At 41.4% G+C, this 15,159-nt stretch overlaps 1 protein-coding gene across 3 annotated transcripts in view; it reads left to right on the forward strand.

The window, feature by feature from the left end:
• The window catches only part of adgrv1 (adhesion G protein-coupled receptor V1), a 147,265-nt gene that overhangs the window by 24,450 nt on the left and 107,656 nt on the right, over positions 1-15,159 (forward strand). For all 3 annotated transcript variants that reach the window (XM_034871234.1, XM_034871235.1, XM_034871236.1), the window contains exons 8-21: positions 43-380; positions 704-974; positions 2,774-3,100; positions 4,247-4,423; positions 4,940-5,163; positions 6,192-6,318; positions 7,448-7,627; positions 7,852-8,032; positions 9,330-9,493; positions 9,586-9,709; positions 9,815-10,075; positions 13,009-13,135; positions 13,336-13,559; positions 13,787-14,521. In XM_034871234.1, the coding sequence (XP_034727125.1) occupies positions 43-380; positions 704-974; positions 2,774-3,100; positions 4,247-4,423; positions 4,940-5,163; positions 6,192-6,318; positions 7,448-7,627; positions 7,852-8,032; positions 9,330-9,493; positions 9,586-9,709; positions 9,815-10,075; positions 13,009-13,135; positions 13,336-13,559; positions 13,787-14,521 (3,460 nt within the window). The remainder of the gene's footprint in view (positions 1-42; positions 381-703; positions 975-2,773; positions 3,101-4,246; positions 4,424-4,939; positions 5,164-6,191; positions 6,319-7,447; positions 7,628-7,851; positions 8,033-9,329; positions 9,494-9,585; positions 9,710-9,814; positions 10,076-13,008; positions 13,136-13,335; positions 13,560-13,786; positions 14,522-15,159) is intronic.

Here is a 15,159-nt window from a genome sequence, read left to right on the forward strand (position 1 = left end):
AAGGTAAATCCATATAAACCATCTGGACTCAACTGTCTTTAGGTCTCTGTAGATTACATGGTAGTGAGTGGTGGAGGACTTGGCAGCGCCACGCCGGCTGTGGATTTTGTCGACCTTCAGCCCATCAGAACAGTTATATTCCCTCCATTTGTCTACAAGACGAGCCTGTTGTTCAAAATCACTGACGACACAGTGCCAGAAATCGCAGAATCCTTTCATCTGGTCTTGCTGGAGGAGACCCTCAGGGGAGATGCTGTGCTGGTGTCACCCAACGCTGTGCTAGTGACCATTGAGCCCAATGACAAGCCTCATGGTGTCCTGTCGATCAGCAGCAGCGCAGTCTTTCAGCCAATCATCATCAATGAAGACCTGACACAGAGGTGGATAACTTACGAATGCTTATGAGTGTGTCTTACTGTGAAGAAATATGTGTTGTTTTCCTTCTAATGGATACTATTAGATGGTTCAACTTTTGTGTGTTGTATATACTGTCTAAAAGTTTCTATTGCTCACCAGAAAGCTTTATTTGTGCACAATAAAATTTGTGTATTTTGTCCGCCCCAGAAAGTTTCTAATGAGCACCAGAAATAAAAAAGTTCTTTCAGGGGCTCCATACTTGCAAGGGTGTGATAATAAAAAGAAGAAACATGAAATATAATTAACTCTATAACCACCTTTTGTTTGCTCCTATCATCTCCCCTAGATTTGAAGGGATTATTATTGTAAGAAATGGAGGCAGCTATGGCGACGTGTCCGCCAACTGGTCCATCAGTAGAAACTCCAGTGACCGCTCCCCAGTGTCGGATGATTTGACGCCCGCAGCAGGGACAGTGACATTTGCTGCTGGTCACGTGACAGCTGTGATTCCAATCTACATTATGGCAGATGATCTACCTGAGGAAGCAGAGGCTTTTGTTTTCAAGCTGCTTCCCAATACTGTGACTGGAAATGCAGAGCTTGACGAACCAATGGAGGTCAGTTTAGAAGAGATCTTCAATAGGCCAATTTTAAATATATATTTATTGTGTTGCCATAATGGATTTGGGGTTTGTAACAGAAAGAGAGAAGAGAGACAGACGCCTGCACTTGTTAGGGAACATATCCTCCAGATGTTGTGCATATGTGAGTGTTTGTGTTTTAACTTCTGTAAGGTACAGTGGCAAACTTGGCACGTTCTACATAAGTCAACCCCTTTGTGTGTCACTTGGCTCTGTGGGTGTTCCCTTAATGTGGCTGAATCAAAACAAAACGGAAACAGCAGGCGCGCTCTGTGTGTGGTGTCTGCGTGTTCTTTTTTTAAGAAAGCGTGGGTGAAGTGCTGGCAGTTTTTTTTTTTTTTTATAGCTCCCATCTTTGTCTAAGCCTCTTGGCCATGTGTGAAAGCAATGGGCAAATCTAAGTCTTGTTAATATTGAAGGCATGAGATGAAATGCATACAAAACCTTTGGTCACAATCACACACACCAGATCACCACCTCAGGTTGTGAGGTCATAAGGTCTGTTTGCCATCTGTGCAGAAAGACTTTGCTCAAGACAAATTCCCTGAAGGATTAATAAACAACTTTAGCTGTAGGACAAGCTAATCAGCGTTAATAATAAATTTGTATCACAGACATTACTAAGCTGTAAATCTGATAGTGTAAGCACGCCAGGCAACGCAGCAGACAAGTGCAGGTTTCAGGAAAACGAATGAGCCTTAGTTAAAATGCTCATAAAAACTACTCTAGCAGACTTAGCAGAGTTAATTAAAGAGGATGCCTTTCTAAAGTTAGCACAGGGCTCTCTTTTACTACTTTCAGTCTCACTTGTTTTCTTTCCTCTCGCTGTTCCTCACCTCTGCTTTTTTCTTCTTGTGACCTAAGATACAGTAACACAAAAAAGAGGATGCACAACACCGTCCTCCAAACAATGGTTAATGTGGGCTTAAGTACAATTATCCACACACTCACACACACACACACACACACACACACAAACTAGATCAATCACCTTCCTCCTCCCTACCCCTGGGGATTGCACCCAGCCCTGAGGTGCTCCTTCATAGCAGTGCAGCCTAGGCCCTTCTGTCAAACATGTGAGATCCCATTCTCTTCCATAGCAAGGTATTTAAAGCCAATTGTACTAATTTTTAATATAAACATATCACAATTTCAATCATCATTAGTTTCAAAGCATTTATTTCACTGATGGAGATTCAACTGGCGTGCCAGGTGGTTTGTCAAAACAAAAATATCTGATCTAAGTTGTCATTGAAGACTGGTTTGAAAAGGGCAAGGCACTTATAAGCCAATACCTGGCAGGCGATTAGATGAACCATCCGTCTTATCACATCCGCCATTGTTGTTTCGAACGAACGGTCGTGGCAAGTAGCATGTCACCTTGGTGCAGTAAGCTGCTGTTTGAAGAAAAATGCATTTACTTTAAGCCTGACGAGATGGATGTTCTTGCGTGAATTTGGGATATTGTGAGAATCCCGCTGCCGTGCAAGTTAAGGACTATTATGTAGACTAACTAACTAACAGGAACATGTTAGATACTTTTTGAGGCAATATATAGCAAATGTATAGTTAATCAACATAACTATACCCATTCCCAGTCCAAACTTATTTGTGTGTTTCATGCAAGATGCATGGAATGTGTTTTTGATCTTTCTCTCATCAGTCAAAATGTAACATTTTCTTTCTTTCTTTCTTTTTACAACCACTCTTTTCTTTTGCTGATTTGTTAATTTTATTCTTGCTCTTCGTCTGGTCTTTCTCCGCTCTGCCCCCAGATGGTGTTCTACATCCAGGACAGTGACGATGTCTATGGGCGTTTTGGGTTTGACCCGGCAAAAGAGCAAAGCATCCAGAGCCAGCCTGAGAGCCGTTTCCTGTCGCTCAATTTCCTGCGAGACGGTGGTACACTGGGCAATGTGTCTGTGACGCTAACGGCCTTCTACATTCCTGCAGGCCCAATAGACCCAGCACTGGCCCGCGACCAGGTTCTGAATGTTAGCAGGTCCATTAATGTAGTGTTTACCCATCAACGGATGGTCCACATCATCCTTCCAATCAGGAATGACGCTTTTCTGCAAAATGGAGCTAATTTCTTGATACAGGTAACAAGACTGGAAACAAGCTACCGAGCAGTTGTGGAATGTAACTAAGTACTTTTACTCAAATACTGTACTATTAGTACTAGTACAAATTTGAGGTACCTGTTTCTTTCTACTTCTACTTTTCTACATGTCAGAGAGGAATATTGTACTTTTTACTCCACTAAATTAATCTGACAGCTTTAGTTATTAGTTATTTAAAAGTTCAGATTTTGGCACACAAAACACATTTTAAAGTTTAAGTTTAAAAATAAGTTAAATTACCAAACAATTTACAAGTCCAGCCGAAATGATTAGCAGATCAAACACAGAACTGTCGTTTCCATTTTCTAAAATGTCAGCTTTGAGTAAATTTACTTTTAATACTTTAAGTGCATTTTCCTGATGATAATAATACTTTTTTTTAAGATTTTTTTTTGGGCATTTTAGGCCTTTAATGACAGGACAGCTGAAGTTGTGAAAGGGGAGAGAGAGGGGGAGTGACGTGCAGCAAAGGGCCGCAGGCTGGATTCAAACCGGGCCGGCTGCGTCGAGGAGTAAACCTCTATATATGGGCACCCGCTCTACCCACTGAGCTATCTGGGTGCCCAATAATAATACTTTTACTCAAGTAACGTTTTCATAGCAGGAATTTTACTTGTAATAGAGTATTTTTACAGTGTGGTATAAGTAGTTGGGATCTGAACACTTCTTCCACGATGAAATAAATGAAAACATTTATACAGTTAATACATTAGATATTTCCCTTTGAATGACTTTTAATTCTATTTTTTAAGGTTGTAATCAAGGCAACATTTTGCTTGCACACCCAAAAATGTGCTTTCTCTGTTTGCGTGTGCACTTATGGCCAAATCTGTGCCATCCAAACTTTAAGTGCCTCATTTGCATGTGTGAACGGTTTGAAACTGGCACTCAAAACCTGGCATGTTGCTGTGGGATTGGCTCAACTGTCCAAACTAACAACACCACCTAGTTTAAAAAAAAAGAAAAGAAAAAAAAAGCGTCCTTCACATTCTGTAGAACTATAACGTCACACACTTACAGTCAAAGACATACATGCACAAACCGAAAAGAAAGGGAATGGAGACAGAGCTGTAGCTGTCTTTTTTAGCCTTATATTTATTGAGTTGTTTTCTCTATTTTCCCTAGTTGAATTCACTGGAGCTGCTCAATATCTACCCCCCAATTCACTCAAACAGCCCCAGGTTTGGAGGAGCTCTCAACCTGACGTTAACTGTAACCCCTGACATTGCTAACGGGGAAATTGGCTTCACGAGTAACACCACAGTAGTGGTTTATGAACCGGAGGACAGCAATACCAGCACAGTAAGATATGAGCCCTATGTTTTAGCAGTTGTACATTCGAATAGTGTCAGTTCTGTGATTGCTTCTTTTAACTTTCAGTAGTTGTGTTGTCAGTCAAAGTTGTAATTCTGAGTTTAAAGTCAGAGTTCACACTTTAAATTCAAAGCTCAAATACATTTTTCCCATGTGGCCCTAATCATCTTCTGTAAAGAGCATATAACTATATGTATATAGTTTTACTTTATGCTGTTTAAATTCTAATGTTTAATTGTTAGAGATCTTAATTTGGTTTAAAACTACTCAGTTGTGGCATAGTCTAAATTTAATAAATTACCACCTCTGTAAAAGCAAAAGATATGTTTACTATTTTAACACTGTAACTAACTGAGAAGAGTCTCTAATTACTAACTTTATAGCCATCATGCTTCTAGTCAGAAAACTTACTTTATCCTTGCCAACTCTAATCAGAAAGTGAATTTTCCGTACGTGCATTCAGTCAGTATTGGTGGTTCATTTTAGTGATGTCTGGTGCTGCAGGTAACCCTTCCCCTGCGACGCGATGGGACAGACGGTCGGGCTGTAGTGTTCTGGAGTCTTCAGCCAATTGGAAGCAATCTTGTCGATATAACTGTTAAAGACTTGGAGCCCCTCAGTGGCTCTCTGGTCTTCCTCTCCGGGCAGAGTGATGCTTCCATCACCCTCACCATCAAGGCTGACGATATCCCAGAAGTTAACGAGACGTTGCTGCTCACTTTGGATAGGTAAGGATATTAAACCCCAAGAAAGGTTATCGTTAACCTACATAATAAGTGTTCATTAAGTTAAATATTAAGGCATATTAGGCCCTTCTGTTCTGCCCATAAAGACAGCTGTAATAAAATAACCTTTCCGGGTGTAGAGTGTGAAGCTTTAAATGATGTCATCTTTAAGATCCAACTTATACAACCAACAACAAGTCCAGTGGAATTGTCTGAGTGGATGCTATCTCATCCTCCTTTGGTTTTTCTGTAGATATATGTGTGTGTGTGTGTTTGTGGTAGTGGTTTGGGGGTGGGTCCATCTGTTAGTCAATGTTCTGATGAGAATGGCGGCTCTTTTTCCTTCCCACTCCTCCCCCTGCAGGGTGGAGACTGCACGCTTTATAGTGTACTTTGGGTAAGTGGAGAGTGGAATGAACCTGGGCCTTTTGTGTGGTGTGAATCAGGACTTTGTTTTTCAGAGAAGGGCCTACTTCAGGATTTCTGGGGTCTTTGGTTGATGTGGGGATGAGGGGGACAGGGTTGGGGGTGCGGGTGGGGGGGTGCTCACTGATGGTGTGAAAAAAGGAACCCAAAGGAGAGTGGTTGTTGGGAGTAAATAGAGAGTCTTCTCTATGTGTTGCGCACTAATTTACCCAGGATTGTTCCACTTTAAAGATGTCAGTGTTTGTATGCATGCAGCGCCTTGGCTGTTTGTTTGGAGTGCCTCAGTCGGTCATGTCTTTGTCTCTAATTTACCCGTTATGTGATGCTTCCAAATGTTCTCAACACACACACACACACATACAGACTTCCGTGGCGTAATAAAGATGCAGGAATAGCATTGTTTGACATTGTTATTAAAAGTGGTCTGAACAGCAGGACCTCAACATATGGAGCCAATAATGAATGAGCATCACACAATACAAAGACAAAGGGAAAGCATTACAAAGTTTCTAAGTCTAAGTCTAAGATTCAAGTTGCAATGACTTTGATAGGTTTCAGCAGTGGTCATTGCTAATACTGTTTGTGTATTTGTGTATGTGTTCTAGGAGTAATGTTAAGAACCAGATCCTGAAAGCTGGCTTCACCAGCAGAGAGATTGTCATCATGGAGAACGATGACCCTGGGGGAGTTTTTGAGTTCTCCCCATTCTCCAGAGGTCCATGGGTCATTAACGTAAGTCTTGAAACTACAACTTCAACTATAAGATTATATCTAAAGGCGCTGACACACCAACCCGATGATTGTTTGTCGGACAGTCTGGTAAGGTCAGTGACTCAAGTCTATTTGGTGTGTCAGTCTGAGGTTTTGACATTTTGAATCTGAAGGCGGGCAGTCGGACTCAATGACCAATCTGATCGGTGGAGTGCTAGCCCGGAAATAAAGTGGGATGAGCATGACGAACGCCTCTCAAAATCAGACAAAAATCATTTTGCACTGACCTTTGTCGATCCGAAATTAAGACAGATTCAGCAACTGCATGGCCTATTTCTTGCTTAAAATGTTTTCAGAAACAAGCTTCGGTAAACTCTTTTAATAAAATATGAGATTGTTTTCCAAACAAGCTGCCTTAGATTTGAAATTCCGGAGAAGCCAGACCCACGTGACGTGTTCATCCAATCAGCTAATGGTTTTCATATTTTGGGCAACAATGTTCTGAGGCACTTTTTTGACCAACTCGGGGAGGCAGTCCGACTGCCTTTTCTGCTGACGGTTGGCCGTCGGGTTGGTGTGTCAGAGCCTTAAATGGCTAAATTAGAATATATGAGCAGCTACAAACAATGGGAAGACATTTTTACAATAAACTCAACTAAGGCTGTCAATAGATTAAAATGTTTAATCTATTAATCACATGATTGTTCATAGTTAACTCATGATTAATCGCAAATTAATTACACATTTTGTATCCCTTTTAAATGTACTTTAAAAGAGATATTTTTCAAGTTTTTAATGTTTAAGTGATTTTTAAGACTCAACATAACTCAATTCCCATCAACAGTACATGCAAATCATTTTAGTCTTGTTGAGAGAACCATCTGGAAGGGCTTTGAGACTGAACTTGCCGTTTAAAAGACCCTTTTGCTTGTCAGTTTCTGCACAAGGAGGTTTGTTGTTTTTAGCCATCCACAACGTTACTGCTGTATCACTTCCTGATTTGATCAAGAACGCGCCTGCGTCTACTGTGTCAAAAAAACAAACAAGTGGCGTTAAATAATTTTGACAGCCCTCTACTCAACATATTGTTATTTTGCCTGTTGTCTCTGGCTTTGGTCAGATTTATAAACTTTAAACGTACCTACTGTAGGAGGGTGAAACACTGGTGCTGCATGTGGTCAGAGCCCAGGGACAGCTGCTGAAACAGCTGGTGCGGTATGCTGTCATGAATGACACTGAATTCATTGGCGCCACGGGCATCATGGAGTTTCTACCAGGAGAGAGAGATGTGGCAATGGCACTGGTGGCACGGCGGGATGGGATGCCTGAGGTGAGAACATGGTCAATTTCAAGTTTGTATAACTATGTAAGTCCCTACTAAATGAAGTCCTCCCAGTCCATTTTTGTTAAGCTAGTGAAAGAAATCTGCCATTATTTACAGTAGGAATTATGCTTTAAACCTGTATTTGCTAAATGTAAACTTTGTGTGTGTGTGTGTGTGTGTGTGTGTGTGTGTGTGTGTGTGTGTTTTGGTGTGCATGTGTGTGCATACAGCTGGACGAGACTTTCTCTGTGATACTTAGTAGCCACAGCACTCCACCCAGTCGCCTAGGCAACCACAGGGAGGTCAACATCACAGTGCGGAAGAACGATGACCCTTTTGGGGTCATTGAGTTTGCCCAATCAGGACTGACTGTGGCCATCAATGAGAGCAAAGGGGACGTGATGCAACAGGGTACTTAGTACTGAAGTAGTCCTTTAGATAATAGTGATACTTTTCCATGTCAATTGGTATCTCATTGATACCTTAAATAGACCTTTTTGGAGTGAACCACAGAATGGGGAATGACTAGGACTAAAAGTTGTATTTTAAATGTACCATGTATGTATAATGCGTGAGAATGTGTTAATGCAGATAAAGAAGTACTTTGGTTAACTTTTAGAACAGGAGGTTTGGGCCCCACACCGTGATGATGCAGTAGGATATTCAGTCTGGTCCTAAGAATAGGGAGAAGCTTTCTCTAAGGGCTCCTGCACACTGCCTGCATGGCGTGAGCGTAGCGTTTCTGTTGCGTGTCAGTTGCGTGGCGGCTGTGTGGCTTTTTCCTATGTCTTTGCACCAGAAACGTGTCTGACGCAGCACTAGTGCAGCTAGCCTTGTCTGTACACATGTATGTTTTCCCATTGATAAAATAAAATAATAGCGTGTTCCTCAACATTGTCGTTGTTTGCACATATTTTGATATATAGTATATTTTTATCTTTCTATTCCCTTTCCTGAGATAATAAAGTCCATGTTATTGTTTTATCCCAATCCAGTTGAAATACAATTTGAAAAGGAGTACAATAGAAAATGTTCATGTCCAAGTGACGTATAAACATCTTTTCGTATTCTATTGTCCCTGGAAAAGCTTCCGGCGTTGGTCCGATTTCTAGCATGCACATGTGTTCGGCATTCGTGTTCGGAGACGTGTGTGTCACGCAGGCAGTGTGCAAGCCAACCTAACCTGTAAACACGAGAGCCAAAATAAAAACATGCTAACGCCACGCAGGCGTTGTGCACGAGCCTCTAGCCCAGTGGTTCTAAACCTGGGGTTGGGAAATTATCCACAGAGCCGGCAGCACACTGAACAAGGCTAGATGCTAGATACTAAAACTAAATCCGAGCATTTATAAAAATCACTCAAAATCAGCAAGAGGAAGCGTGTAAAAAGCGCTGTTCGTACCAGTTTGCGGCTCTCATTTTCTCGTTGTAGAGGGGGGTGGGAGGTCTGGGAACAACAACCTAATTATTCTGGGGGGGTTGCAACTCGAAAAGGTGGAAAACCATTGCTCTAGTGAGTGTATCACTGGGTCTGCTCTTAGCATACACAACAGAAACTTGTAAAGTTTAGCTGTGAGCCGGAAAAATACATTATTATTGTGCTGTATATCTAAACGATAGGATGAGTAAAGTGCATAAAAGATAATACATTTCAGTAAGGTTTTATTGTCTAAATGGATCGTCTCTGTCTCTTCTAAATTACATTCAGCGGTGTACCCTGTAGTGAGGAACAGGGGTCTCTTTGGAGAAGTGTCAGTTTCCTGGGTGTTGGAGCCCGCCCTGTCCAGAGATGTCATTCCCCTCACGGGAAACATCACCTTCATGGAAGGGGAGTACCTCAAAAACCTCACTCTCTTCTCTGTATCTGATGAGGTAAAATTAAAAACTAAACCTTAAAAATGCATGCAGTTCAAAATTTAGTCACATTTCCTTGTTTCAATTTCAATTATTTATTTTTATTTAAGATCCCAGAGGACATGGAGAATTTCACCATCACAGTGTTTAATGCAACAGGTGGTGCAAGACTGGGAAACCTACTCAATGCCAGTTTACAGATTAATAAGAATGATGACCCCATTCACTTTTCTGGTAAGGATACTGTTTATGGAGGATCCTTTGAAAGACTGTAATATATTGATAAATATTATAGATACAGTCATCGACACCTTTTTTTGTCTTTCGCCCTCTCCCTAGAACCTGTGGTCATACGGCTTCTGGAAGGAGACGTGGCCAACTTCACTGTTCTGAGGGCAGGGCGGGCGGACTTTGTTGCCACGGTGATGTTCCGTGTTGAGTACGGCAAGGCATCACCAGGCGACCTCACCTTGCTGAGTAATGGCACGCTGTTGGAGTATGACGTAGGTGAATGGATGAAAAACATCTCTGTGGCTGTGGAAGATGACAACATACCGGAGACTGATGAACCCTTTTATATTGTTCTCTACAATGCTACTGGTGAGTATGGGCTTCCTTTGAAATAGTTAGCACAGGGGTGCAGGGCAGGAATTTCATGAGGGTTCTTGCTGCCGTGCCCCTCCAAGTTTGGCCTTAAGCCCCTTAAAGTGTATGTGGCTTACAGTGGCCTTAATGCCCCGCTCGCACTGCTCCAGCTATTTTTGCCTTTTTCTCCTGTGCCTCTTTCTTCTGTATCTCTTTCCTGTCAATGCCGTTTTTAGACAGGTTTCTTGTGTTGAAATTCTGAATTCTTATTGAGCAACATCAAGTGAAATGCTGCACACTTAACCAGGGGTGAGTTTGGAAAACTAAGCTGTTTAACATCGCTAGTGTAGTACCACTGGCCACTAAGAAGACTTAAAGGAGAATTCTGGTTGATTTCAACACACAGCTCTGTTGTTTGGAAATTTGGAGTGCTGTCAGTAGCAAGAAAAACAAAAACAATCAATGTTGCCAACACCGTGTTATCCTCCTGTTAAAGTAAGCACCCAACAGGCCTAAACAGGGCAAGTTTTAAACATGTTTTTAGCCTCTAAACTTGTTCAAAATGTCATTACAAATGCTTACTCATGTGCAGTTATTCTTCCTCCACTGTGGTGTCAGGTTACAGCCTGTTTCTTTCTAAAAAGTCATTACTAAGGACATAACAATGGCAAATTATTTTTTTGTGGAAAAAATACATTTTGGAACATTGGATTGTATGAGTTTCACAATCGACTATTGTGGACTTCACCGGAAATAAAGGTATGTATTATCACAACATTTATGCCTTTCTGTCATATCTACAGCAGTCAGAGTCACTGTGTTCACTCAGAAGGCATAATTAATTTAATAACATGGCTAGGCACTTGTAATGACATTTTGAACATTTTTAGAGGCTAAAAACATGTTTAAAACTTCCCCTGTTTGAGCCTGTTGGTTTGGCAGGAGGATCATTCAATGTAGGCAGCACCAATTGATTTAGTTTTTCTTGCTACTGACAGCACTCCAAATTACCAATCAACAGCGCTACATATGTGTTGAAATCGACCGGATTTCTCCTTTAATCAAACTCATCTTGATGTGACAATGCCGCAAAGCTAAACTTCTAAGAAAAGAAGCTCAACTGAGCTGCAGTAAGAACGTTTTTTAAATTAGCGAACAAATACAACAGGAAACTCAACATGTATACATTGCATGCATTGTACATTGACTTAGCTGAACCACTCGCCTACAAAGTGCGGGCCTTATGAGTATTGTAACAACACAAAAGTAACGTTAAACTCAAGTTAAATTCATTGTTTTCATGGTCTTAAAATCATTGTTTTAATGGCTTTGCTACCCTAACATTTGGCCTCTGTGCTCTCAAAAAGTGACCAAGACCTGATGGGGCATACTGTATATTATATGGATATCTTCTGTAAATCAGTGATTATTTTAGATAATATAGTGGATGTGTCATACCTTTTATATATCTTGGTCTGTTGAGATAAAATAATCGGCATCCCCCCCAAGTATTAAACAGATGAAAGTTTTCTCATTTTTCTTTAATACTTTGTAGTAGCCGGGCAACCACTCATCTCAAAATAGCATCTACCCCTTCTCCGCTCTTTATCCTCTTATCCTAATCCCAGTTGTGTATGTAAAGAGAGGAGTAGCTAGGTTATTTAGCATTGTCTGTGTCAAACGTTGAAAGCTCTTCTAATACCAGTATTGTGTGTCAGGGATGGGAATAAAAGACGAGTGGGCCCCAACAGGGACCTTAATTACCCGACTCCAGACTTTCTAAGACACAAAGAGCGGCCACTCCACTGGCCTCTTTCTGTCTTCTGATTGACATGGAGTAGAGTCGAGTGAGGGTTAGCCTGGTTTATGCCAGAGGATGGTCCTTTATAGTGATTGTGTTAAAAGTCAATAACCCTCATGTTATAGGTCAATCAAACTCATTCTGGGACTTTGACACTCTTTACCTTTCCTGTTTAATTAGGAGCAGATTTGCATGCCTGTTACAGTGTACTTGTAGTCCAGCAACCTGAATTATGTGCTTGTGTGAGAAGTAACTGCAGTTGCGGGAATGCTATTTCCACAAAAGAAATATGCCCCTTTAGTTTTTATTCTTTCCTTATAAAAGAAAGAAGCTTTATGTTTATTGAGGGTCTGTCCTTGGTGTTGCTATTTCATCTCCTTTGCTGAGAAAAGCCTTCATTATATGTTTGTGTTTTTAATGAACAAGAAGCACTATTGTCCTGGGCTAGGTTACCATAGATATTATGTGCATTGCTATATCTGTCTGTCTGTCTGTCTGTCTGTCTGTCTGTCTGTCTGTCTGTTTCTTTCTAGTGCAATAACATTATGAAAAAACTACATGACAATTTGAGCAATAAAACATTACAAGTAGACATTTTGGAGATAGGGCTGGGCAATATGACGATATTATATTGATATTGGGAAATGAGACTAGATGTTGTCTTAGATTTTGGATAATTGAATATGGTAAATGATTTATGTGTTGTCTTTTCCTGGTTTTAAAGGCTGCATTACAGCAAAGTGGGTCATTTTCTGTGTTGCCAGACTGTTCTAGGTCTTCTATTATTTTGACCTTTATCCACTTAGTCATTATATCTACATTACTGAAGATATCTTGTTAAAGCACTAGTTGTCAACCTAATAACCTATAATATTGCCACAATATTGACATTGAGGTATTAAGACAAGAATATCACAATATCAGATTTTCTCCATATCACACAGCTCTATTTGGACGGTGATAAATCATACAGACATTAATACATAAGACAAGTACACTGATTAATGTATATTGGTCTGGGAGTTTGGATTTGGCTGGTACTGTGACATGACATGTAAGGTGAGGTGTATTTGTGACGAGGATGGTTACTGAGTCAATGTCAACATGTAGGTCCTGATCAAACCAGATGATGTAAATGTGCCCACAGGTGATGCGGTTGTATATGGAGCAGACACAGCTACTGTGGTGATTGAGGCCAATGATGATGCCAATGGGATTTTCTCCCTGGAAGCTACAGAGAAACCTGTCAAAGAGGGCAAGACCAATACGTTTAAGTAAGGAACACGCCTTCAATTCATGTTTTTTGTAAGCAAAACATCTTGATGTACTGTAAAGGTTCTTAAAGATTTGTATACTTACATGCTCATTTACATTTTTATTTATAGAATTAATCACATTTTTTGTCTATGCATTGACAAAACTGTGAAGTTGGCCCTTATGGAGGTCTTCACCTGTATTTTCTCTCCTGTCCCAGTGTGCTGCGCGCAAGGGGCCATTTTGGTAACGTTACTGTCTTCTGGCAGCTGTTTGCCAACGACTCAGTGACTCCTCTGGAGAAACAACAAGAGTTTAGCAACACATCTGGCTCCATCACCTTCACTACAGGAGAAGAGACCAAGCCTATTGTCCTGGAGGCCAGCTCAGATAAGCTCCCAGAGTTCAATGAGTTCTTCGTCCTCAGGCTGGTTAATATCTCAGGTGAGTGCAGGATAAAAGTTACATATTTGTTAGAGAGATATATTTAAAATAAGAGATGTGAAGAAACTAATCACCAGAGAGAAGTGGCATTTCCACAATTGACATGGCATTTTATTTGAGTCATAAGCTTTAAAATCTCAATACTACGGGCAATTGTTGAAATGACAAATTTCATTCAAAATGTTGTTTTGAAAATCCTTCAGCGCCTCGTCTATAATTTCTCTAAGGTGGTTACCCGGGGGAGGGCGGACGACTAGCCAAGACTTCTCTGAATGCCTCGGTTCTCATCCCTTTCAATGACGACCCATTTGGTGTCTTTGCCATCACTGACAGCAACCTGGATCAAGAAGTAGCTGAAGATGTACTCTCAGAGGATCATAGGGCTGACGTCACTTCCTTCACCATCCTGCGTCAGCAGGGTACTTTTGGTGAAGTGAGGGTTGCCTGGGAGATTGTTACTGGCCTCTTCCCAGAGGGCCTTCCTCTGATGGATGACCTGCTCCTTCTAGGCTCCTTCCCAGACGAGGTTGAGCTCAGGCCTCATGCCAGGCGACACCACTCAGCCACAGACACTTGGTTTTTCTCTGGGCGTCCAGGAGCTTATGGGACCATCTCCTCTGAAGATGGGCCTGCTGTTGTTGGAAACTTCACCTTCTCTGCTTGGCTCGTGCCCAGACCAGACACTGACGGCTTCATAGTCTGCAAAGGAACCAGAAACGGGACCTTGTATTATGGAGTGAAGGTCCACACCAATGAGTCTCATATCACAGTGATGCTATATTATACAGTGAGAGGATCAAACAATACCCAGGTAGCCCGGGCCACTGCTGAGAAATTTGTAGAGAATAATTCCTGGGTGCATGTCATCATTACTGTTAATGATGGGATTATTGAGTTTTTCCTCGATGGGAACCCTATTTCCGGAGGACTGAAGAGCATTAAAGGAGAGGGTATCAGTGATGGTGAGTTATTTCTCAGATATTTACTAAACATAGCCAAGTGACAGAATTCAGGTTATTGAATCATATCCCATTATTTTTAATGTTGTTTTAGCTTGTGTCTGCCACCTCGTTGTTGACACATTTAGCATTTGTTGTCATGACTTTTTAAGCATGTTAATTGTGTGTGTGTGTGTGTGTGTGTGTGTGTGTGTGTGTGTGTGTGTGTGTGTGTGTGTGTGTGTGTGTGTGTGTGTGTGTGTGTGTGTGTGTGTGTGTGTGTGTGTGTGTGTGTGTGTGTGTGTGTGTGTGTGTGTGTGTGTGTGTGTGTGTGTGTGTGTGTGTGTGTGTGTGTGGACCAGGTATTGCTACATTTGTGGGGACCAAAAACTGTGAAAACAGTATACTTATGGGGACCTAACAGCTTTTTGGGGACAAAATGCTGGTCCCCATACCGTTAAAGGGCTTTTTGAGGACTAAGACTTGGTTTTAGGAGAAGGGTTAGATTTAGGTTATGGTAAGGGTGAGGGTGAGGGTTAGGCATTTAGGTTTGATGGATAAGGTTATGGTAAGGGGCTAGGGAACGCATTATGTCAATGACTGGTCCCCACAAAGATAGCCAGACACGACTGTGTGTGTGTGTGTGTGTGTGTGTGTGTGTG

Source organism: Etheostoma cragini, chromosome 5 (assembly GCF_013103735.1).
Source record: "Etheostoma cragini isolate CJK2018 chromosome 5, CSU_Ecrag_1.0, whole genome shotgun sequence".
Classification (NCBI taxonomy): Eukaryota; Metazoa; Chordata; class Actinopteri; order Perciformes; family Percidae; genus Etheostoma; species Etheostoma cragini.